General features: G+C 31.5%; 4 protein-coding genes and 1 long non-coding RNA gene across 9 annotated transcripts; 3 read left to right on the top strand and 2 right to left on the bottom strand.

Annotated features, from left to right (window-relative positions):
- The first annotated feature begins 756 nt into the window (after positions 1 to 756).
- uex (metal transporter uex) lies at positions 757 to 14,401 on the top strand. The gene is made up of 14 exons (XM_011061003.2): positions 757 to 1,358; positions 7,444 to 7,693; positions 7,785 to 7,940; positions 8,062 to 8,217; positions 8,294 to 8,482; positions 8,576 to 8,749; positions 9,023 to 9,194; positions 9,464 to 9,655; positions 9,736 to 9,882; positions 9,987 to 10,127; positions 10,205 to 10,477; positions 10,551 to 10,786; positions 10,885 to 11,103; positions 11,431 to 14,401. Exons 1-14 carry the CDS (start codon positions 826 to 828, stop codon positions 11,593 to 11,595), a joined length of 3,003 nt encoding a protein of 1,000 aa, XP_011059305.1. The 5' UTR covers positions 757 to 825; the 3' UTR covers positions 11,596 to 14,401.
- On the bottom strand, positions 13,859 to 17,264 carry LOC147907107 (uncharacterized). The gene has a single exon (XM_087414481.1). The coding sequence runs from the start codon at positions 16,994 to 16,996 to the stop codon at positions 15,377 to 15,379; it is 1,620 nt and encodes a 539-aa protein (XP_087270607.1). The 5' UTR covers positions 16,997 to 17,264; the 3' UTR covers positions 13,859 to 15,376.
- Positions 17,175 to 20,791, top strand: LOC105148942 (uncharacterized). Of its 5 annotated transcripts, none has more exons than XM_087414489.1 (7): positions 17,175 to 17,193; positions 17,709 to 17,791; positions 17,883 to 18,070; positions 18,158 to 18,215; positions 19,229 to 19,691; positions 19,825 to 19,992; positions 20,064 to 20,791. In XM_087414489.1, the coding sequence occupies exons 2-7, from the start codon at positions 17,788 to 17,790 to the stop codon at positions 20,215 to 20,217; spliced, it is 1,035 nt and encodes a 344-aa protein (XP_087270615.1). In that variant the 5' UTR covers positions 17,175 to 17,193; positions 17,709 to 17,787; the 3' UTR covers positions 20,218 to 20,791. The 5 variants fall into 5 exon arrangements, with proteins under 5 accessions (XP_087270615.1, XP_087270614.1, XP_011059309.2 ...); XM_087414488.1 differs by lacking the exon at positions 17,175 to 17,193 and adding an exon at positions 17,287 to 17,335; XM_011061007.2 differs by lacking the exon at positions 17,175 to 17,193 and adding an exon at positions 17,351 to 17,484 and having other exon boundaries at positions 17,693 to 17,791.
- LOC147907106 (uncharacterized) lies at positions 18,225 to 18,908 on the top strand. The gene is made up of 2 exons (XR_015547727.1): positions 18,225 to 18,672; positions 18,782 to 18,908. It is a non-coding gene; the product is annotated as an uncharacterized LOC147907106 (long non-coding RNA).
- Positions 20,692 to 24,773, bottom strand: Smyd5 (SET and MYND domain containing, class 5). Its single transcript, XM_011061004.2, has 5 exons — positions 24,556 to 24,773; positions 22,772 to 23,064; positions 21,623 to 21,941; positions 21,383 to 21,560; positions 20,692 to 21,302 (listed from the first exon to the last, which is right to left on the bottom strand). The coding sequence occupies exons 1-5, from the start codon at positions 24,619 to 24,621 to the stop codon at positions 20,983 to 20,985; spliced, it is 1,176 nt and encodes a 391-aa protein (XP_011059306.1). The 5' UTR covers positions 24,622 to 24,773; the 3' UTR covers positions 20,692 to 20,982.
- Between the last annotated feature and the right edge of the window lie 30 nt (positions 24,774 to 24,803).

The raw sequence follows: 24,803 nt of genomic DNA, 5'->3' as shown, positions 1-24,803 counted from the left end.
AATATCACCGTTTTTTATTAGGTGTTGGAATTAATTCGTAGCGTTTTTAATGAAAGAATGTTATTTATTTCACATGAGCATTAAAAAATACATTAATGAAAGTACTTCCCATCACTTGTAAAACGCTACGAATTAATTCCAACACCTAATAATTATCGAACCCCCTTTCTGTCCTCCCTCCCTCCTTATTAATAGTCACTAAAATATTTATCGATAAAAGCGCATTCTAAATACGGGCCTTAAACACAATAGGCACAGGCAATAACCACAGGCAACAGAAAATAACGAGTCGTCCAATCAGAGCTCTGGGATATAATATCGAACTTACACACCAGAGCTCTGATTGGACGGCCTGTATTCAGAACGCGCTTTTATCTCTGAAATTCTATAGTATGCGTAACGTAAATTATAGCATGTTAACGCGCTAAAGGTGAAATCACACGGGGCTGCGGAATGGAGAATGCATCATTAAAACAATCAATTAGCGCTATTCGGAATAACGCAGAATAACGCTGATTGGTTGCTTCTATGACGCATTCTCTATTCCACAGTCGTTTTCCGTGTGATTTCACCCTAACATCGTTGTAAGCGCGTTCTGAATGCGAGCCATTGTGTTTAAGCCTTTACTAGAGGGACTTTAGCGGAACGCATCCTTCGGTGCTTCAGGTGCTGAAGTGGCAAGGTATGCAGATAGAGAAATGACCAATGATCGAAGAGACACGTGCGCGCGCATCAGCCGCGCACCGCGCGGTGACGCATTATAAATACAACTACTAGCTCTCGCCTCGAGCTGAGTGAAGTTGTCAGTGGAGTCACAGTAGTCGTATGATGGCGCAGTATGTCGGCCGTTCGCGATTCGCGCCGGCAACGATTCTTTTACTCTTCGTTCCCATTTACGTCGTTCAGCTAGCGAATGCCGGTATACCGACGTCGATACCGTTGACGACAGCAGCAACGGATGTGGTGATAGTCGCCGATGCCGTTCGTCACGACGACGTTCTACCGCGCGTGGTTCAGCTTACGGTGAATTCGGTGACGATCATCTCGCAGTTGGCACTGCCATTCGGTGCCAACTCCGCCGACGATCGTCGAGTTCCTCACGTCGAGTTCCTCGGCACCGGTTTCGATCGCGATCTCGCTCTACGATGGTCGCTATCGAGCCGCGATTGCCCACACAACGCGGACAATACTTTGGATGCGGTATGGACATCGTCAACGGGCACTCGCGCAATCTACAGATTCCGGACAGTTCCGGATGCGAAGATTGCGGTCGTCTATTTTTGTCTGAGAGACGGCAGCGACGAAAAATGGAACAACCTCGGAAATCGCATCTCTGTAAAATACCTCGAAGGACCTGAGTAAGTATTCTGTGATAGTTTCCTTTCTATTTAAGTATAAGTTGCGTATCCTCCTCTTCTCTTTCTATTTTTTTCACTTTCTTCATTTTCTTTCTTTTCTTCATCTTTTCCTGTATTTTCTGTATTTTTTCTTCTTTATCTTCTCCATTTCTCTTCTCGTTACAAACATACTACTTTTTCTCTTAATTCTTTTTTTTTTGTATTCATTATCTTCTTTGTTTTATTGTCTATTTTTTCTTTCTTTATTATATCTTGTGTCAATTGGCGTATTTTCTTCACCATTATTTTCTTTTTCATTGTTTTATTTTTTTTTTCATAATTTAATCTTTTTTATTTTTTTTATATTTCTTTCTTTCTTTTGTTTTTTTTTTGTGCTTTCTGTAACTTAATTTCCTTCTTTTACTCTTATCTTGCACAGATCTGTTCCGTTGACTTTTTCTACACTTGTGTATCTTCCTTAATTTCTCGGATTAATTTTTCATCTTCTTTCCACATGACATACACAAAAAGCAATTTTTTAAAGTAGCGTTAGGATATATTGAATAATTATCTAAATTAATCACTGAGAGAATGACTAAGAGTGTCTAAAAACAGACATGAAGTAATAGAAAATATATAAGTACTTCACACTGGACATTAATATTTTAGCAATGATATTAACGATCTTGGAAAATTGGATCTTTCTAATTAAGATTATTATAAATTTGATGCATTGAATTGCATAATTTTCAAATAATTATTAAATATATATATGTAAATATATATGTAGAGAAAGAGAGAAAGAGAGAGGAAAGGCCCCTATTATAAGGCCGAATTTATTTTGGGTAAATGCAAGAAATCTATGGGCAGAATTAAAAAAAATAATAAGTCATTTTGAAGGGAATTTAAGATAATGTTATGTAGAATTTAATTCAAATTTTATTTTTTTTTATAAATTAAAGAATATAAAAAATGAGCAAATCGCAAAGTGAAAAAATTGTGCTCCTAATATGTCCCGAGAAATCGATAATAAAATGCAAAGTACATTAGTATTGGAATTAAAAAAACTTTATTTAATGTTTCTAAAATACAAATAAACACAGCTAGTACACGTATAAAGTGAGTATATGATGCATTGTACCTAGCTGACTCGTCTTTAAGTAGTTGGAACGAAAAGCATCGCAGAAACAGGCACTCGATGTTTATTTCGATTGTCCTTTTTATTATTGTACAATAACTTTATACTTCAGCAACGATTTTCTATGACATAGGAACATAGGTTATTTCATATTAGAAATACCCTGGGTATCTCATATTATGATTTCTACGCCTTACGGTTTTACGATCATCAAATCTAACTTCTGTAATTAAGTAATTCAATGTATCACGTATATTTCTATTACGATCTTATTCTATCACACATGAAGAATTTATTGTCAAATATTTACTTATTAAATAATAAACAAGCTTATCTCAACGAAAGTTGAAGACATCCAAATTCTAAAATCTTTTTTTGCAACTACTACAGGCGCGATTTAATAATAAAGTTTTCACTAAATAGTTTTCAATCCAAGAACAATAAATTCATGGTAGAATCAATAGATAGCATTTATTAGTTTAGCGAAAACGCCGCTATCTCATATTAGGCGCCTATCTCATAATAGGGGGCTGTCCTCTATATATACAATATATATTATACATATATATTAGTTACACAAATTAATAATTAATTATTAATTATTCTTTATTAAATTTAATATTTATTTTTGAAACATACTGACATAGTTCAGTCACGAAAGTAATCCTTATAATTTTTTTATTATTTTCCTCCACCTTTTTTCAGACAAGATTCCGATTCGATAAAAAAACTAATCTTTACTTGCGATGAATTCGCACACATGAAACTATATTTTCTTATTTCAGCAACATTTCTAAATTTTTTACCAGACTAAAGGCTGCGATGCGGGAGCGCGTTCAGTGCTATCAGTACTTTCTATCCTTGTTTTACTTCTAAAGAATGATAAAGGTAGAATGACGCATTAACGCTGAAAGTGGAACAGCATAGCAGAACGCAATCTTAGTCTGACAAAAATTTTAGAAATAACAAAATGGCTTCATGAATTTTTTGCAAATAAAGACTAATCTTTTTAACAAGTAAGAATTTATATAACTTGCCTAAAAGGTAGAGGAAGATAAAAAATGGATTATTTTCATGATTGAATTATGTCGATATGTTGTTTTTCAAAATAAATATTGTATTCCATAAAAAATAGTGAAGAATTATTATGTTTATTTGTATATCTAACATATGTAATTTAGTATATATATATATATATATATATTATATATTAGGTGTTGGAATTAATTCGTAGCGTTTTTTAATGAAAGAATGTTATTTATTTCACATGAGCATTAAAAAATACATTAATGAAAGTACTTCCCATCACTTGTAAAACGCTACGAATTAATTCCAACACCTAATATATATTAAAAATTATACGAAACTGTGTACGTGAGCAGTTTGATAAGTCAACGACTTCTTTTCACTTTCTTTTTTTTCTTTATTAAAATGCGACTTACTTTTCAATATAATCTTCTTTTAAAAGTCATTGACTTACTACGTAAATACATATACTTAATTGACTTACTACGTAAATATTTCACTATTATAATGTAACGTTTTTTAATGCAAAATTTCTTATGTATAACCTTAATCAAAAATATTAGGCAACTTATTAACCATTAATTAATTCAAAAATTAATTTATAAAATTTACTATAAATTATCCTTTGTTTTAAGAATCCTTTATATATAATACAGATCACCAATAGGAAACAAAAAATATAGGTGCCTGATATTTTTAGCAAAGACTACATATACATATGTTTCACGTTTTGACGCAAAATACATTTCCATTTATAATTTTTTCCATTTCTCTAACAGAGATTTTTAAATGACCGCTAATCGTTCTAATTTTCCCATTAACGTCTCAGTCTATTTAAATCTCATAGAACTCGGGTCCATATGGCAACGTTCAAAATATTATTTTGTTACTGCTTTTAAAACAAAGACATAGGAAACATGAGCGTAGTCAAGAAAGAGCCCATTAAAAAACAAAAATAATTACAAAAAGAATTACACATTTATAGTACAATAAAATTGGAGCTGAAAATTATAGAAAGATTTTTTGAGAATCCAAAATAACCATTGTATAAATTTAAGTTCTTCCAGTTTTCGATGAATCAATTTACAATTTTAAGAGAAAAATATAAATTAATAAATTAAATATGTGTTGATTTTGTGTTGATTTTCATCTGCTAATAATTAATCGAAAGTGATAATTAATTAGAATAATTGATTAAAAATGATAATATGAAATAAGTTTATTAGTATATACTATTCAACTACTCCTCTCCTGGTTTAAAAATCTTAATTCCAATTTGACGTTTCTCCTTAAACAAAATCCTAGTTACGTGACACAAACAATGACAGAGAAATAGTTTAAAATTCTTGTAAATAGATAATTCATTACTTTCTACTTCTTCACCTATATAATCGACTCATCGGTATGAGAATGAAAGTGATATATATATACGAAATGTATATATACATCGGAATTATCTACGTTTATTCTCACGAATATTATGATGACGCTGATTTATGAGAAGACGAATGACTTTGTATAGCATGTGAACTGTTTAATTTTGTAAATCACATTTTCATTGCTTTCTTCCTCAGCGACTGTTTACCCGTCAATCAACATTGCAGAGAGCTAAATGTATCGTATTAGGAAGTAGAAGATGATGTCGCACGATGGTAAATGTTAGGACGTATATATTATCGCTCCCGTGAGTGGAATGCGCAACTTTAGACGCGTACATTTGGGCACGTTGAGGAATTCGTCTAACAGCAGGGACGAAGCGATAACTACACGCTATCTAGAGTGAAGTTACCATTGACCATACCTCTTTGCTTGGCGATGGTTCAACAGTCTGCGATTCAATATTCAAACCAATTCAAACTTGGCCCATGTTATGAACAAAAATAGAAATTGGCGACCCATATATTCCGCCGTTTAGCGATTATTCATCGCTCGCGCGACGCGACGTTTACGTAGCTGATACGTGTGAATCGCGTCATTTTCTACAATTATAAATTATGCCACGGACTCGTTCCTCCGACGCTGCTTCATCGAACCGAAAAAAATGTGATGTTAAAATAATCGACCTTTCACTCCGATTTATGGAAAGGTTGTTCTGCAAAATCCTCCGGTTAAAACGAACTCAAACTCTACCTTCATTATTTGTATAATAACATTGGTATTACAAGGTTTTCTTTTCCTCAACACTCGAATGGGGATTCTTATGTATTTTTAGCTGTTGCAAAAGAATATCAGATTAAAAAGTTTCATAATCAGATACTGAGAAATTAAGGATTTTCTTTTTTTTTTAATTACAAATTTTAATAATTTATAACTTTTTTTCTTTTGCTTTACAGAGGAAAATACAGAAGAATTCCATCGCCATTCAAGTGTTGAGAAACAAAATCTTGTAAATCAGTATAATTTTTTACATTAAATATTGCCAATAAAGTTTATTTTAATATATTATTTAAAATGATATATAAGCAATAAAAAAAAGACTTTCATATCATTACATTTATTTTCATATATTATGAAAAAATATTTAAATTTCTTATAACTATATATTACATACATTAGACAAATTTGCGTTATTATGTAAGAAGTTCAAAGCGGATTTTCTAAAAATTGATGGAATTTTCTAAAAAGTATATTTCAATATAAAAAGTCCTACAAGAAATTCATTACTTGTTGAGAAACAAACATTGATTTTAAACTAAAAGTTAGATGTTATATTAATTAAATTTTAGAGAATTATTATTTCAAATTGATATATTGTGAATTAGTTATTGAAAATTCAATAGTAACAGCAATCATATTTTTGAGATAAATTCATTTGAAGAAAAAAAAAATATATATAGAGTGTTTGGAAAATAATGATCTTTCACATAGGAGTAGAACTAAACTGCATGGACTAAACTGAGAAGAAAAATCCTCTATTTTGCAATAGTTAACAAGATATAAATTGCTGAAAATTGGTCTTCAATAATTTTTTACTCAAATACTATCAACTTTATAGAAAAACTGCAAAAGACAAAAATTGTTTATTTTCTTCTTATAGAGCTCTAAGAATTTTTTTAGAATTTTTTCAGAATTTTTTAATACGTATTTTCTCATGTTAATAAAAATGAGAAAATGCAGTACTAAACAGTTGATAAAAAATTGTGAAAAAATTCGTAGAGTTCTATGAGAAGAAAATAAACAATTTTTATCTTTTGTAGTTTTTCTATAAAGTTGACAGTATTTGAGTAAAAAATTATTGAAGACCAATTTTCGACAATTTTTAGCAATTAATATCTTATTAACTATTGTGAAAATTGCAAAATGGTAGAGAACTTTTCTTCTCAGTTTAGTCCATTCTACCTCCATGCGATTTACCATTATTTTCCAAACACCCTGTATATGTATATGTATAATTAAACATTTAACTGATCGAAAATGGCGCTTCTCGTGTTTATGAGATGTGCTTACATAAACGGTCTTGTTTTCAATCTTATTATTGTTTGATCCAGATTTGTTGCACTGTGTAATTTTTAAGAAAATAAATAAGACATAAAAGCGGTTTTTTTACTTGCTTGCACTCGATATTTTACGAAATCAGTTCATGCGATATCTAAGAAGATAAAAACACTTATGCATAACAAGCATGCTTTATTATAGTGACGTAATTTTTTATATTTATCGACAATCTGAAATATCATTATCTCATTATCTTAAGGCCTTATTTATGATAGTCTTATTTATGAAAGGGCTCTCCACGATTAATTCTATAGATTAACGAGTTGGATTGGTATCTCGAAAATGAGTGTTGATAACACGTTTTATGTCACTCATCATTAGCGTTTATTAACCACTTTTTTTTTCGCGGGATGTATCTATATCGTGATTATAATAATAACAGCGACGCACAACGATACAATAATGATGAGAAATGAATTAATCTGCGAATATATTTGTTATTTCCAGAAAATATTTTCGTGCGCAACGCGATTTTCCGTTTAATTACACAGACATACATATCGAAGGATTACGAATAGACACGGCCGACAAAGAACCCATACACGACGAGAAGGGTATTCCGATGATTTTGGCAGGAACTAACGCGGTAATTCGATTATTCGGCACCGGCATCACGGAGGACACCTTGATCACCTTCACCGACATTCCGGCGGACAGAGGCAGTGTATGCGACAAAATTAAAAGTAACGAGTTTCCGGTGAGTATCAGCGTTCGAGTTACTAAAAAAAATTATAAAGGATACTTCTCACTAATACTTAATATTGTTTAATTTCCATTTAATATTTAAGGTGGAAAATATAGAGGAATCTACGGCAACCGTTCGTGTAGTACTCCCTCTAGGATCGTCGTTTTATATTTGCACAAAACGGCCGTTATATGAAAAAGAGAGATTAAATAAAGATATTGTATTGTTTAGACACCAAGGCATTGCGCTACACAACACTGTGAGCATATTTCTCTTCTCTCTTTCTCACCGTCGTGATTTTATCTAGATACATCTTGTATCTAGGCTTAATATAAAATTTCGTTATTCAGAGTAGAATTATTTATAATTTGGACTTTTAGATCAGCACGTATGAGAAATTACTACCGCTCTGGATCGCTATTTTGATCATTCTCACTTGTCTCAGTTTGTCCGCACTTTTCTCCGGTCTCAATCTCGGTTTAATGGCAATAGATAGAACTGAATTGAAAATACTTTGCAACACTGGTACAGAAAAAGTAAGCGAATCCGTTTTCTTAGTTTATCTACATTTTTGTTTTCCCTTACGTTGCGTTACTTCTATTTTTTCTGTAGGAGAAAAGGTATGCAAGAACTATTCAGCCAGTAAGAAATCACGGAAATTACCTTTTATGTTCTATTCTATTTTCCAATGTTCTTGTCAATTCAATATTTACAATAATATTGGATGAGTTGACATCCGGGATTGTTGCTGTTATCTGCTCAACATTAGCTATTGTCATTTTCGGTGAAATTTCGCCACAGGTATGTTTTTTTACATTATGTAAAAGCTTTTTTCCATAATTTATTCGAAAATTTTGAGCTTAAAGGTATGATTTATTATGTGTTGCGTTATAGGCTTTTTGTAGCAGACACGGATTATGTGTCGGCGCAAATACCATCTATCTAACTAAATTGACAATGCTAATTACTTTTCCATTAAGTTACCCAATTAGCAAGTGTCTTGATTTTTTTCTCGGCGAAGAGATTGGAAATGTGTATAATCGAGAACGCTTGAAAGAGCTGGTCAAGGTAAGAAATATTAAATGGCTGTATAATAATTAAATTAACTTAGAATGTCTTGTGCATATTGTATAAAACAATAACTTGTAGTTGCATCGGTTTTCAGTGATAACTACAATTAACATAGTTCCTTTATATAATTAATTACAATTTTATTATCTTTAACAAATATTGATAATGCTTACAACTGCGAAAAATTACGTGGAAAAATCTTATTAGAAATGCCTGAAATGCATGAATACGTGAAATTGATACATTAATACTATACAGGACCCTTTCTAGGTAACGACCGAATACAACGATTTAGAAAAAGATGAAGTAAATATAATTGCAGGAGCGTTAGAACTGCGGAAGAAGACCGTAGTGGATGTTATGACCAGAATCGAAGATGTATACATGTTGAACTATAACGCTATTCTAGATTTTGAAACTGTGTCTGAGATTATGAAATCAGGTACAATATTTTAAGAGAATTTTAGCGATGTTTGCGTATCCCATTGTATCAACGCTAAATATTATCAATTTAATCAAACAAACACTTATTAAAGATAAACTCCAATCAATATTTAGTTTTATCAAATCCTGATAATAATTTAATATAATTATGGTTATTTTAATAATTATTAATAGTAATTAATTATTAAATATTTTCCTGTCAACTTTATAGAATAACGTAGATTTATTAAGTTAATTGGGATTAAATTGTGCAATTTATTTTTTTAGGATTCTCACGTATACCAGTGTATGAAGATGTAAGAACGAACATCGTAACAATGTTGTATATCAAAGATCTCGCTTTTGTTGATCCCGACGACAACACGCCTCTCAAGACACTTTGCCAATTTTATCAAAATCCATGTAATTTTATTTTTGAAGATGTTACATTGGACATAATGTTTAAACAATTCAAGGAAGGTTTGTATGATATCAAACTCTTCTTTTTTTTTTATAGATTTCACAAAAATAATAAGTGATAATCGCGCGTATATTTTTAGGTCACAAAGGCCACATGGCTTTTGTACAAAGAGTTAATAACGAAGGCGAAGGTGATCCGTTTTACGAAGTGATCGGTTTGATAACATTGGAAGATGTTATCGAAGAATTGATTCAGGCTGAGATTATTGACGAGACAGATGTGTTCAGTAGGTTTTGTTTATTCATGCTTACCGCGAAATTCTTTCGCAGTTGAAAATTCAAGTTTACACGTCAAATTCGTAAGGCTTAATTGAATGTTAATTTTTTGCAGCGGATAACAGAAGTAAACGTAAAAGGCAGGTCCGTTCGAAAATGCCAACGGATTTCACCATATTCGCTGAGAAAAAGGAAAACCAACGAATTCACATCTCACCACAATTAACGTTGGCAATGTTTCAGTACTTGTCAACAAGTAAGTAATATCGGATGGATTGCAAAGTATTTATATCTTTTGATGTTTGATTTGTAATTATCTTGTGTGATTTTTAGCTGTGGATACGTTTAAATCCGACGTTATATCGGAGACGATTCTGCGACGTTTACTGAAGCAAGATATTATTTATCACGTTAAAGTGAAATCGCGCGAGAAAGCCAAAACTGATCCGGCTGCGATAATTTATCAACAGGGAAAAGCGGTCGATTACTTTGTGCTAATTTTAGAAGGTCGCGTCGAAGTGACGGTGGGAAAAGAAAATATGATGTTTGAAAGTGGCCCTTTCACATATTTTGGATCGCAGGCTCTTACCGCTAACATTGGAATCGGTAAGAATAAGATACACTTTGATAATGTTTACCCATGTAAATGGAGCTTTACTATAAGCTGTTTCATTCCCAGCCGAGTCGCCTACAAATGCAAATCCACAGACAGTCGGAAGCATTCAGTCTGTCAATTTGGATTCAATGTTACGTCATACCTTTATACCGGATTATACGGTGCGCGCAGTGACTGAAGTGTTTTACGTAAAAGTCAAGAGATCCCTGTACCTCGCCGCAAAGCGCGCTACACTTCTCGAAAGAAGACAAAAGGATCCGCTGCCTAGTCAGGAACAATTCGACGATGAAGTGGAGAAGGTTGTATAAATGTTATATAAATCATAAACTACTAGAAATTGTCACGAAACTTTTCGTTAATCTTGGACGAACTGACTGACTGATTTATTAATTTGCAGTTATTGCATTCTCTGGAGGAAGATGATCGTAGTGTACCTGAATCTCCGATTTTGCCCGCGGATAGAATTAATGCAGAGAAGGGAAAGGACTCCATTATTCATTCACCCATACGTAGTGTGACAGCGCCGACGTCACCGCTTCCAGTCAGCGCCAGTCCGATCACGAATTCGAAGTTTATCTCGCCCCGGAATGAAGGAAAAATGAGAAATTCATCAAAGGTTTTTACATGTCTCACATTTTAATCCTCAGATGTATCCTTCAAAGGACTATGGCTGGAATCATTCTTGATCCATACTCTATTAGATAATCAAAAAAGTCATTCCGCGTATAAATCTAATACATAAAATAGCAGGAAAAAAGCAGTTTTGAGTTTTGATTTCTTTAGAAGATGTACAAATAATCTGCAAAAACTAACAAATATCTGTTGAATCTGGAATGATCCAGCTATTGCTGCCAAAGGGTTAAGATATCTCAAATCTCATGATAAGATTAAGCTAATGCGAAATTTATTGCTTTCTGATTGATGACTAATATATGTATTTAAGGTACAAACGAGTCCAGTGGAAATTCAAGCTAAACGCGATTCATTGAACACATCAGATTCAGACGTTCTCATTCGGCAGTCCGAGGTGGCACGCATGTCGCCCGCTATAAAGAAAGTGAACGACGAGGAACGAACAAATCTCTTGCCTAAACAGGATAATTCTTAACGCTTGCAGAACGGTCGACGGCACTCGATACTGTCGACGAAGTCAGTAACGTTAAAAGCATCGAACAACACAGAGCAGAACATGCTGGCATGACATATTTTGCTACTGTGATACTAGATACTCCATGAAATATTTAGGTATTTATCACGAAACAGGCACCTCATGTTTTTTGCGATTGGCTTAGAAACTGTATCCGTTTTTCATAAATCAATAAATTTCATAAATATATAATAAAAAAAATAATTTTACATCGATAGTTTGCATAAAGAAAATAATACGTAATCGGTTGTCAATATAGCATTTCATAGATAATAAATGATAAAATCAAGATATACTCGATTATACTCGATAAAATCAAAATATACTCGACTATATCGATTTGAAGCTTATCTAATTACGAAAAAAAGAAAATAAGAGAATTAAAATTTATTAAGTAACATGTCGGTTTTTTATCTTAAAATTTAAAAAAATTGCTTTTATCTTACGCTTGCATGTATCAAAGATTTCTTTGTCTTTCTTAAGAAATTCTTTTTAGATTTTTCTATTTCTAGATTTTATATAGTATGCGTCACATACGTAATGTTCTATCAAAACACTATTGTTACGATTGTTTCAATGCAAGTAAACGAATGGTATTACGGGTACAGTTTTTAGCTAATTGAAAGAAAAGTGATAGAAACTACGCTGCAATAATGCCTTGACATTATTTTGAATATATTTTAGTACGAAAGATTCGTTAGAGAACAAAAATAAAATATATGAAATTAGCCACACGGTCGAATTTTATCATCATACATATATATTAGAAAACAGTACAAATGAACGAGAAAAAAGGTTGGAGAAGATTTAGTATATGTTATTCAAAGATCAACTTCCCCCAAAAACTGGAGAGTTTAGTTACTTTTTTTTTATTTGTGTATACGAATCTAAACGTACATGATAGTTTAAAATGGCCCAATTAGCGAGTAGCAGCGAGGAAATGACTTGATGTATAATTGATATAATTACTTGTACTTATATTATGTGCCTTAACAAATTCTCTATATAGATATTATCGTTGTGTGTTTAAATCAATTTTACTAGGAGTAATTCCTTTCCGCTTTTTCTTTCTCTTAAGACACTGAAGTCTTATTAATACGTTAGGTACATTCCTATTATAGCTGGTGCAGTCACGTACTTATATCACTTTTTCTTGCGATTTATTATCCTAATGAAAGGATCTTAAGACGAGTGTAGGAGATATGTGCTGTTTTTCTTATAGTAAGATGTTAAGATTAAAAAACGAAATAAAATTTCGTTTTTTGTTTTTTTTTTTGCTTGATTTGGATTTGATCTTTCCTTAGCAACAATTTAATCGTTTCCGATTAAAATCACATGTAATATTATAATTTAGCTAAAACTATATTGATATAAAAACTATATATTTGTATCATACAAATGTAAATACAAAATGAGATTTTGATATTGTTTTCTTCATAAACTTTAAATAACTCTTTATTAGGTACTTAATAAATTAATTTGACGACTGATTGATTTATTATTTTAAAGTGATATTTTACTACGTGAAAATGAAAGATTAAATGTTTGCTAAAGAAAATGTTTGTTTATTTGAAGAGTAAAATTTTTCTAACCTAGTATACCCTAGAATATTCAGAGTGAAATCTAAATCATAAGTCTTTTATTATAATTGTTTAATTTTAGAAGCTTATATTTTAAAACTTTCTTTTCACTGCGTAATATTGTTAATACTTTTTCAGGAGTCTAATTTGCTTAAACTGTTGGTCTCTGTTTTATAAGTCATGAGGCAAATGTATATGATAATTTATAATGTTGTTAATTGAGTACTTATGGTATATGTATATTAAATACATTAACGTGATGTACAACTGTACTATAATTATTAGGCACAAAGCGAGCCTTTCTATGCATCTACATGAGGTAATTCTATATTAGCAGACCTGAAACAGTAGAAGTAAAATAGAATTTAAATTAACTTAAAATATGTCGGCATAGTCTGTTAATCGTGGATTGCCTCTATATTGAAATATTTTACAAGGTGCAACATCTGGTTTTGGATTCTATAGAACGTAACGCGATAGGAAATGGTTACCTGACATTGTTCTTCGTAGATTATATTATTGATCGAAGTACTTACAAAAAGGAAATCAATAAGAGAACTGCGATGAATATTATTAATATTTTGTACTATCCGAGTCTAAAACACAGAAATATTATATGTAGAGAAGAAATATATTACATCTGATAAAAAAGAAACAGCATTCTATTGCAGGCTAATAGGTCTAGATACAATAAACTGTTATATATATGAAGTTACAGCATGGAAGATAAAACGTGACATTTTTTACAGCGATGATTTACACACAGTATGTATAATATAATGAATGTCGTGTTAATATGTATGCTCTTCATTTTACATTTATATTTATTGAGATTTGTCATGTCTACCATTTTTGAATAATGATTTTATAATTCTTATTTAGTAAGTTTGTACTTACTGCCATATGTTTAGTATGTTAAGATCGTTAGATCCCCACTTGGCATACTTATATTCGTTTTCAAATAAAGCATGAAAATTATTGCCTCTAATTACTAGGAAAAATTAATTACATTTACATATGTAATATACGCCAAAAGTATCAACGCTAATAAACAAAGCGAGAGGATTCTCTTGTAAAGGAATGTAATTTCAGTAATTGAATTCAGTAACAAAGAGAGCCGATCTGACTTGTGACAAAGTTTTATATGAAAAAATATTTATCACAATAAATATATGTTCTTCCTTAAATTATATTTAATTATCTTTACAAAATGTCTAGAAATTATTAGGTGTTGGAATTAATTCGTAGCGTTTTTAATGAAAGAATGTTATTTATTTCACATGAGCATTAAAAAATACATTAATGAAAGTACTTCCCATCACTTGTAAAACGCTACGAATTAATTCCAACACCTAATAGATATCACAATTGCTGTACTTTATCGTTTGTCCGATTCTCTTCACATCACATTTTTCTATATTTTCATTTTATATAAAAATTATAATATAAAATTTCTAACAACTTTTTATATCTTTTCTGTATTATAAATGTAATATAAATATATATATATATATATATATAAAATCTGCCTAGAAGACAATACTAAGCACATAAAAATATAAGCACATAAAGTGAATAAGTACTCGAAAAGTAAATGGTAATTCTTTATACATTCAAGACGAAAGCTTCTGACTACATATCCAAAACGATTTAGTTTTAAAGATACAGAGTCGAAGAAAAAATTTTTCCAAAAATTTCGAAACCCACTCAGATTATTTTAATGAAACTTGATGAACTTTTGTATTTTAGGTTTAAAGTTTCATCAAAATAATTCGAGTTTTCGTATTTTAAAAAAGCAAAATTTTCTTTTCAATTTTGATACTTCGTGTCTTTGAAACTAAATCATTTCGAACATATGATTATATAGTTTTGCTCTTGAATTTCTGTAAGGAATCATACCTTATCTTTTAGAGTATTTAGTATCCCCATTGTACAGGATATGTACAAAAACATAAAACAAATATAAAATCTTCAGCATTTAAAACTCAGTACTCTCTCTGTACAGCATTATTTATATCAAATTAAGAAAGTCATAAAGTTTGTATTAAAATACTATTCTAATTAAAGAACTAGATAGTGTTTTTTTTCTAATACAACACTAAATAGAATATAGTATATTTAAAATATTTATATCAAATTTAAATAATTATATAAATAGTTCCTCAACTATCATTATATCTGCTTAATTCTGCACGTACGATTTTTTTTATTTCACATAATTTTGTCATGTTCATTTCTTTTCTCGCTATTGATTGTAGCAACGATGATATTTTAGTATCTATGAAGATAGTCTTATCTTCCTTTGACCTTCCTTTCCTCTTAATATGCTGTAGCAGAGGATTTATAAAATTCTGTACGAGGCACCATGGACGTTGTTCGTTCATCAATGTAATTAAATCCATATTGATAGATGAAGAACGTAATACTTGATTTTTATTGATGGGCATTTTTATCTTGAGTGCATGATTTTCCACGACTTTCTTCATGCAGAATGTGCTTTGATTTTTAGAAGCAAAAGAGAGCACCACATAACTACTTTTAGGCAGTTTATCTGGGATATTTAAACCAAGATAACGATGCTTGCACAGTCTAGATACCTCAATATCAGGACTTATTTGTAGTTTTTGCTTGGCAGCGTATATATTTATTCTTTTCAGCTTATCTTGCTCATTTGACAAATTCTCATAAAGTGCATTGAGCTCCTTTACTTTGGCACAAATTTTCTCCATGATAATATCTGTTTTTTGAAACATTCCGGTATGAAGAACAATATTATTATCGATTGACAAAGGATTATCCAATTCTTCTAGAGACACCTCAATCAATTCCTTCCTTTGCGAAAGACCTAGAATTATATTTGGCTTATAATACTGCATACATGTAAACGTTCTCTCTTCTACTTTCGCCTCTTGAATCATGTCAACGAAGAGCTCCTTTCTTATGTAATATGTCCTGAACTGATTACAGCAAATCATCCACAAAATATTTTCCTTTTGTAGACTGAAAACAGCACAGAGTATCGTGTTGTTATTTTCTCCAAGATATATTCTTTCAAAAACCAGTCCACGTTCTCCTGTACATTTGTTACCTGTATCATGTACCAAGATTACCAGATTCGCGTGTTCTGTAAGCAGCAGTAGACCAGCTACTTTATCTCGTCTCTTCACAGGTAGGATGTCCACGATAGTGCTGTCACTGGTGTAAACCAACTGTACAGTATCGGCCTTCAGCGTATACAACTTCCTGTGATATCCGACAACGCACAGACTTCCTTCAACTTCCCAACCGGCAGTGAAATGACTTATGAGCTGCGGCTCGATGTTCGCTGGATTCAGAGGAAAAGTACACACTGTCTCGCTCGCATTCGGTATAAGGGGAAACAATAGCATGGAGGACTTTACTTGTTTATTGTCAAGATAGACGCCGTTGTTCTTGACGATGAGCACCTGAAAGAACTCGCCGCCCATGCCCAAGGCATTTTTGCTCAGCAAAGCGAACTCGCCATTCCGTGACACTTTGTACGCGCCCTGCGGCGAACATATCAGAAAAGCTCTGCAGTCGAAGAACTGTACTTTTTTGATGGGGGCTGGAGTTGACAAAATCCGCGTGTCCTGTGTTGAACTATTCTTCCTCGTGTAGGGATAAATCATGAGCTTGTCGGCATTCCAACAGAAGCATGTCTCTACGCCGTAAAAGTCGCACACGGCGAAGTATCTTGGAATGATTTCCTCCTCATCATCGATCGCATACATCCTATCGTCTTCTCCTACCTCACATTGCATGTCAGTGAACTCACGCTTAGGCAGTCATGTCACAGTGAATATGCAGTGATACCAGAATCTGTCAGTTCTTCTTTTCCTCTCTACTAGACTATAATCCATATAAACTCACATGTGCTCACATGCAATTATGCAATCATGGATGCAATCTGCTAATTACTTCATGATGGAATCAGAGATAACCGGATACCGGAAAATTGGTGAATTCCACTATGAGTTATCTGACAGTTGAATTAAAGATGCCACTTTATGCTGACGCTCCACGCTTATTTTTAGCGTCAAAATAAGTCACGTGATCAAAATTGGCCTAGTTTCCACCGAAGATTTAATCTGGATTAGAATGTAAGAACCAACCAACTACAGTCGAGCATTCCCCCTGTCGTTCGACTGTAACAGGGGAATACTCAACTGTAGTTGATTGATTTGGAAGATTAACTTAATCGAAGTTGATGAGACCGGGTCAAAGATTTTAATCCAGCTAGGAATCCAAAGTATCAATCATGAAACTTTTTTCCTAAGATGAAAAGTGAAAAATGAAAAATTTCTCCGTTAATTTCATGGTTAAAATTTTCACTTTTCATCCTAGGAAAAAAGTTTCATGATTAATACCTAGCAGCAGGAAAACAAGCAGACTTGTGTCCCAGGCTTTAGCCTGCTGTTGGCACTTCTGCGACTTTGATCGTCGATTAATTTAACTAGAAACTTCTGATGACAGTTGGTGAAAGATGGTGAAAGAGGGAAAACTTTAAAAGTTGCTCGTGGATATTACGTGGATATTGTTTGCGACAACAATCATGTGTAAGTACACGCGCGTAGCCAGTTTTCGGCTGTTTTAAAACATTTTATGCCGCTGATGCGATGTAACCGCATTTTTTTCCGAATGTCACAGCGTCAGCGATTCTTGTTAAGCGTCAGTTAACCAACGTGATAAACAAATTCAAATTTGAGGAATTGGAAAGTGCCGTGATACCCGTTTTTCCAGAGACATCGTGGGCTCGCGTTAGATCCAAATTGATTAAGAATCACAAGAATTTTACGGTACTTAATGTCGTGCACGTTATCCGGGATATTCTTGACGTAAGAATCACTTCCTATAATTTCTTCGTCTGAAATTTAAACATTTACAATAGCGTAATATCATTTTTACCTCTGATTTATTTACAGAATGCAGATTTAAGTTTGAAAGATTTACATGACAGATTGACAACGTTAGAAGTAACAGGTAAGTTTAAAATCATAAATACTAATCCTTGGAGCTAAAAATTCTGTAACATTGACACTAAAAGTACTCTTGTTTACTTTAATTAAATGATACTAATTAATTCTCCATTGGCCATGTGAAATTTTGAATCTTCTGTTAGCAACTTAGGTTTCTATTTTTTAGGTTTCTATTTTTGAAAAATTTGCATATATAAAACTAGGGAAATAATATAATATACGTAATATATACTGTAGTATTTCCCTAGTTTTATGTATGCAATATTTTTCAAGAATGGAAACTTTGAGTCTCTTTGACAGTCTTTGAGCTTCAATATAAATTTTTGTGTTGTTTCAGACTGTATAAAAATTTGAAAAAAAAAATCTTACATATTTGTGAAAATTTTAAAAAGTTTTTCTATCATAAAAGTCAGATTGCATTTTACTTATTTTTAATGATAAAAACTTGTATGAATAACAAGGTCTAAAGATTGTCTTATATATTAATTAATGAAGCTTTAAGTGATTAAACATTATAATTTTTCTTGTTTATTCTTACAGTTTTTTTTTTTACTTATTTTTCATGTACAGATATATTTAAGTTTGTCTACCAGTAGAATTCACCAAAATCAAAATATTGACTGTAGCTTCAAAATTCAACTTGACCAGCAGAGGATTAATTTCAAGGAACTAAAATGACATAACTCATAAAAAAGAATTAATGTTAAGTATATTTAATAAGAGTAATCCCAATTTGTAGATGTAACATAAAGGCTGCATTTCACTTAACGTTCTCAATGCTCGCGAACATCATTTGTTCTTGTTTAACATTTGATAAACGACAAAAATGAAATGATTCCACAAGTATTAAATGGAACACAGCCAAAGAAAATTGAATTATTTGACATTTTTTGAGAAAGAAATTTATGATTGAGAGGGTCCAATAGATCCACTATCAGTTCCGGATTAAATTCAAATTCTCGAAATAAAATTTATGAGAAATATTAATATCTTATGAAATAATGGTTTTAATTTTAGATATAAGCAGACATAGCCATAGAAAAACATGGTACGGATACAAATTGTCAGGATTAAATAGAGAGTTGAAGCATCTTGATAGACAAGAGATAGAGGAAGGTATCAAAGAGGAATTTCATTCTAAGGATTTGGACGTGAACATAAAAGCTATAATGTACGACAATATCATGTTTATATCTGTCAAGGAGAAGAAAAAGAAAAAGAAAGTACAACACATCACACCAACCTATTTCGCCTTGTTTTTCGAACAAAAATATTTTTTTTGCTCAAAGAAGAATGTATCAATTGAATATATAAAAGTGATAGCTAGCAACCTAGGTTATAATAATAGTAAAAGAATCAAACTGATGGGCAGGGACCTCAAATCTTTAATAAAATTATTATGGATTAAACAACAAAATGTTTTACAAGCTGAAGATATTAGTCAACCACCTGTTTACCAACCATCTGAACCTGTCGTCAGGTAATTCTTGAAATATATTTTATTTTATTTATTTTTTTCTTTATAGATACATTTGACTCAATGTATATACTATGAGATATTTTAATTGTATTCAACTGTATTTTATACACTATAATGTATAACCTTGTTACAGTAATAATGGCGTGGATTATACGCAGAGCAAGCAACGAAAAAAATATGCAGAACAGTGTTTCGGCAAAGATCCTCCGATTCTAGAGAAGCTCATTATAAAGGGGTCAGAGGAATCTATAAAACATGACAGTGTAGCTTCGAAGTTGCCTAATAATACTATACGTATGAAGTAAGAAAATTTTTTTACATATACCCGATCACTATTTGTATGTTTTATTTAATATGAAACTTCTGTTTTAGCTGGGAATTTCGTAGTCGCAACATGGGTAAGTTTTTAACTGCCTTAGTTGAAAGACGCGTGTTCATGCCACCATTACCTGAATATATATCTAATTTTATGATAATGGGAAAAAATGAATTAACACTTCAGACTGAGCAACAAGCTCAGTCATAAGTATGAATTTTTTTATAATAAAATTAAACATTGACATCTTAAGGCCGCACGTTCAAGAAATTTCATAAATTTACTTGAACATGATTGAGACTTAAGACTCCTTAATATAAGATCCGTTATATCGTTTTATATATCTGTAATATGATCGATATCATTTTTGTCATCTTTGTTTTTTACAACTTTAGAATAATTCCCTTTTTAAAATTGCGACGATTTTTATTGCTGATTTAAATATTTCATGCATGCGGTGCCTGCATGAAATATTTAAATCAACTGTAAAAATTTTAAATATTAATTTATTAAACATGTGCAAAATCGAAAATTATATAGATTGATTTGAATTGTACATGAATTGTATTTTAACATAATGTGAATATTATTTAAATTTGTAAATAGTACATTGTAACAACAGAGCAATAACAAAAATTAATAATTAATCGCTCCTTCGAGTTCAAACTAAAAACAAAAGAAGAGTGCAAAATATTGTATTAAATTTATTATATAACTTTATTACATAGAAATGACATTAAAAGCCTCTGTTACAATAATAAAGTAAGTTTGTTAAAAGTCCAAATGTGTAATGTTTATTCTACATGCTATTTTACTGATAAAGTTCACTTGTGCCATACATATGATAGTCAAGTAAAGCGTAATGGGATTCGTTATTGTTATGTAATAAGGGGATATTAGATATTATTCAATATATAACTCTTGTTTATTATGAAAATTATATCATTGTTCCTGTGCATCTTTAGCTAGCACTGATCAGTCTTCATCAGATTCCTCTTCGTCAGATGTTACATCAGGATCATTTGCCTGCGCTTGACATTTATCGCAATGACAAACAAACAGATACAAAGAGCTCAGTGCCTGTTGCCTGGAATGTCTACTCCTCTCGAGCTGGCACTCGTCGAGGTAACTTGTACAGATTTCCTCGCCAACTTTTATATTTCGTATTGCTTTTAATACTAAAGTGTTATTTGAATAAGGAAATTCAACAACTGCATTTGGTATGCAACTATGGTTTACTGACGACTGTAGAACATAGAGTCCAGACCCTTCATTATTCAAAAACGGACCTACCGCTGTGAAAGAAATTTTCAGAAGTTATATAAATATTTATTGAACGCTCTAGAGAAAAATAAATTATAAAGATAAAAATTACCTTCGTCCATTGCGTCATAAATTCTCTCTATCAACTTGTCAATGTAAATTCTTTCGTCTTTGGGCAATTCTAAAGCAGAAACATTTTTCACCCAGCGGCTGAATGAACTCGTACCAATTCCTTGTCCGTTTGTTCCCACTAAAGCTAATAAACTTCTAAAACCATCTGGTGTGAACCACTAAAAACAAATTCCAATTAACATTAGCATACATATAACAATAATATATGCATATTACACACATGTGCAGTGTACTCAGTATTAAGAGCCTCCTTCATCATTTGCTGAAGGATATCAATCTGGCCTACAAACTTTTCGCCTAATAGATAGTGTACAATTTCGTGCGTGTCATTGGAAACGGTACGATGGCAAAACTGTGAAAACATTGCTAAAGCTTCCTCCTTATCATTTGCTTGATTAACTACAGCAACCATCCTTGCTAGCAACATGATTGATGCACTTTCAGGTGGATAATGCATTTGTTTCCATGTTTCACATAATTGATTGAGAGGATGGCTCTCATCTTTGATTTTCCCTTGTAAACACAGTGTACTATGATATCTGAAAAACAATAAATGAAGTGTAATATATAATGAAAACTACAGCAAACGTAAAAGTTCAATTGTAGTTATAAATTGATGACAGTGAGTCTAAAACACAATTATGTGAACGACTAAAAATAAACAAATTTTATAATACAAATAATTATGCTTATAATTGATTACAAATTATAGAACTGGTTTTCATTTTTTGAGACCACCTTCAGTTGATAACTTTTAGTAGACATGGAGTCTATCATGGATTCGTATTGACCACTGATTTATTACTACATTTTAGTTACTTAACTACACAAAGTATTTGATTCATAATATGTTAATGAATTAAATTTTGTTTAATTATATCGCTCCCTTACTACAAAAGTAACACAACTAAAAAAATGAATTTCAAGTTTTTACTATAAATGAATTAAACACTACCCATTGTCAAAAGTCAACTAGCTTAACTACTTTATAAAAAATCGAAATTGTCACAAATTTAAAAAAGGAGTTCTTTTAAGATTATGAAAAACAAGAATGACAAAAATAATATTTAATCATGTTGAGGATATATATAGGGAATATATATTTATCAGATCTTATATTTTGGACCGTCTTAAGATATTATGAACCGATCAGAGAGATCGCATATTAGCATCTTAAGACAGTTTTAAAATAAGAACTGACTATGAATACCATCCATATATAAATTTTTTTTTGCCGATAATATTTCATTAGTCAATAATTTTCTGTCAAGTTGAAGAAGTAATTTTTCTCCTTATCTGGAAAACTAAATTTTTCTAGTTGTCATTCTTTAAATAAGAGAGTGATATAAAAAGTTCAACTCGTAATCACCTCTGAAACGCTTCGTTCTGACATTCTACACTGCAGTACTTGACCCCGCATTGATGGCATTCGGTTATTAAACTCTTATTTACTTCGCAGCATTCCTTGTGTGGTACAACAAAGTTTGGATTACCCGTTAGCCTACGGACATTCTCCTCGGCTGTTTCCAAAGGTTTCAAGCAATTGTCACACGCCAAGTATCCAAACTGAGAGTTCCACAAGAACTGACAGCATATCACGGGTTTCTCCTCGAGTATCACATCCCCTTCCTTAAATGCGCGATTAGAGAACAACCCTTTGCCCTGTAAAATGAATGCACGAATTAATAATCCATGGTGATATCTTAAGAACTGGATCATAAAATAATTCGCTGTGTGGCATTTTGTATCAATTATATCTTTTATATATATATATATATATATATATATATATATATATATATATATATATATACACACACACATATCTGTTTAATTAGGTAGGGTTTTATTTGCTCTATTGTAATTTATTTATAATGTAATATTAGATTATTAATAATCTAATATTACAATCATGTCTGATAATTATACTTTCTTTATCATATGATCATTTAAATGTTTGCATTATTATTTCATTGTAAATAAATCTATTAGTATATCTAATATTGTCAAATATTGCATTCAATAGCTAGTATTATTATCAAATGTCCCATTTTTAAGGTAATTGTTTCGCTGTCCCATCATATACGTCAAATATGAATTATACTATTTTTTTTTTAATTAATTGCTATTATTGAATTCATCTTTATGCTCCTGATGAAAATTGTTTAATTTTTCTGAATAACTACATTCAAGTCAAACCATGACTTTTAATCTTGTAAATATAAAAAGAGCATATTCTGTTAATTATGAATGAATACTACTGTCAAATTTTAAAAGATGTGCATAATACTCTCAAGAAGACAGCCTAATTTGATCACTAAACGTGTTTTGTTACTGCAGGACAGTGCATGTCTTTACACAGCCACTTGCGTATTACAGAAACTCAGCTGGGAATTAATGTCATATTCTCCTTATAATTATGATCTTATTTCAAGTGATTTCTACCTGTTTGAACCATTAAAGGAATTTCTGGGAGACCAACTCTTTTAGTAGTGTAAAACAGGCAGTCTGAGCATAGCTCCAGTGTACTAAGAAATTTTTCTATGCTATCCAAATACTGGTGAAACGCTGGAATAAGTATAATTAGTATAGCAGAGGATCACATCAAGAAATAAAGATAATTTGCATTGTCATAAATGTGTTCTGTTATTCTGTATAATCAAAAGTCAGTTTGATTTGAACATATATAACTGTTTATAAAATTTCTCATTTTTTTAATATAAACTAGGACATTTTTTAGAAGTATGAAGAAAATCTATATCTTCCCTAGAATTTTTTTCTTTATACATATGAATTTTGAAAAATTCTTGACGAAATCTTATAAATAAATCTTATAAAAAAATCTATAAATAAATAAAATATTAAATCTATAAAAATTTAAGATGTTTTTTCAAAAATTGTAGAATGAGAAATCTTAGTGTATTTCGAAAATATTTAAGTATTTCACAAATTAAAATAAATTCCAAGATTAATTTTCTCAGTATTTCTGAAAAATATTTCAATTCGTATAAAAAGAAAAATGTTGACCAGAGCATACATTCTCCCTCCCTCCCCCCATTATTTTATCCCGCTTTACTATTTTAACTATCAGGAAAAAAACCACACAGTGAATCATAGAAATGGCATGCGGATTTAATCGAAAATATGCCTCACTTTCTCGTCGTTCACCAACTTGATGAAAAAGCCCTTATCCGCCATAACCTCGTCGTCAATCATCATACCGAGCGAGCGATACACCGGGCGGAGGAAAAAAACAAACCTACTGTACAATTGATGAAATACATTCGAATCCTAACCTTACCACGAACGCGATTCAATGACCGCCGTGAAGGCTGTCACGGATGCACAATCAGCACACTGCTCGAATCAAATCACTCACTCGCTTCCGCGAGACTCATTTC

The sequence above is a fragment of the Acromyrmex echinatior genome, chromosome 16 (genome assembly GCF_024713525.1).
Source record: "Acromyrmex echinatior isolate Ae372 chromosome 16, ASM2471352v2, whole genome shotgun sequence".
NCBI lineage: Eukaryota > Metazoa > Arthropoda > Insecta > Hymenoptera > Formicidae > Acromyrmex > Acromyrmex echinatior.
Note: the sequence above shows the minus strand (reverse complement) of the source record. Positions and strands in the feature narration are given on the sequence as shown.

Coding starts and splice junctions, on each gene's coding strand:
- LOC105148942 (XM_087414489.1), top strand. Junction 18,071..18,157: donor TTATCCGGGATATTCTTGAC/GTAAGAATCACT, acceptor ATTTATTTACAG/AATGCAGATTTAAGTTTGAA. Junction 19,692..19,824: donor CCATCTGAACCTGTCGTCAG/GTAATTCTTGAA, acceptor ACCTTGTTACAG/TAATAATGGCGTGGATTATA.
- LOC147907107 (XM_087414481.1), bottom strand. CDS start 16,996: ATGCAATGTGAGGTAGGAGAAGACGATAGGATGTATGCGATCGATGAT.
- uex (XM_011061003.2), top strand. CDS start 826: ATGATGGCGCAGTATGTCGGCCGTTCGCGATTCGCGCCGGCAACGATT. Junction 8,750..9,022: donor GCTTGAAAGAGCTGGTCAAG/GTAAGAAATATT, acceptor GACCCTTTCTAG/GTAACGACCGAATACAACGA. Junction 11,104..11,430: donor AAATGAGAAATTCATCAAAG/GTTTTTACATGT, acceptor TATGTATTTAAG/GTACAAACGAGTCCAGTGGA.
- Smyd5 (XM_011061004.2), bottom strand. CDS start 24,621: ATGATGATTGACGACGAGGTTATGGCGGATAAGGGCTTTTTCATCAAG. Junction 21,561..21,622: donor ATACTGAGTACACTGCACAT/GTGTGTAATATG, acceptor ATTTGTTTTTAG/TGGTTCACACCAGATGGTTT. Junction 21,303..21,382: donor TTATGACGCAATGGACGAAG/GTAATTTTTATC, acceptor TTTCTTTCACAG/CGGTAGGTCCGTTTTTGAAT.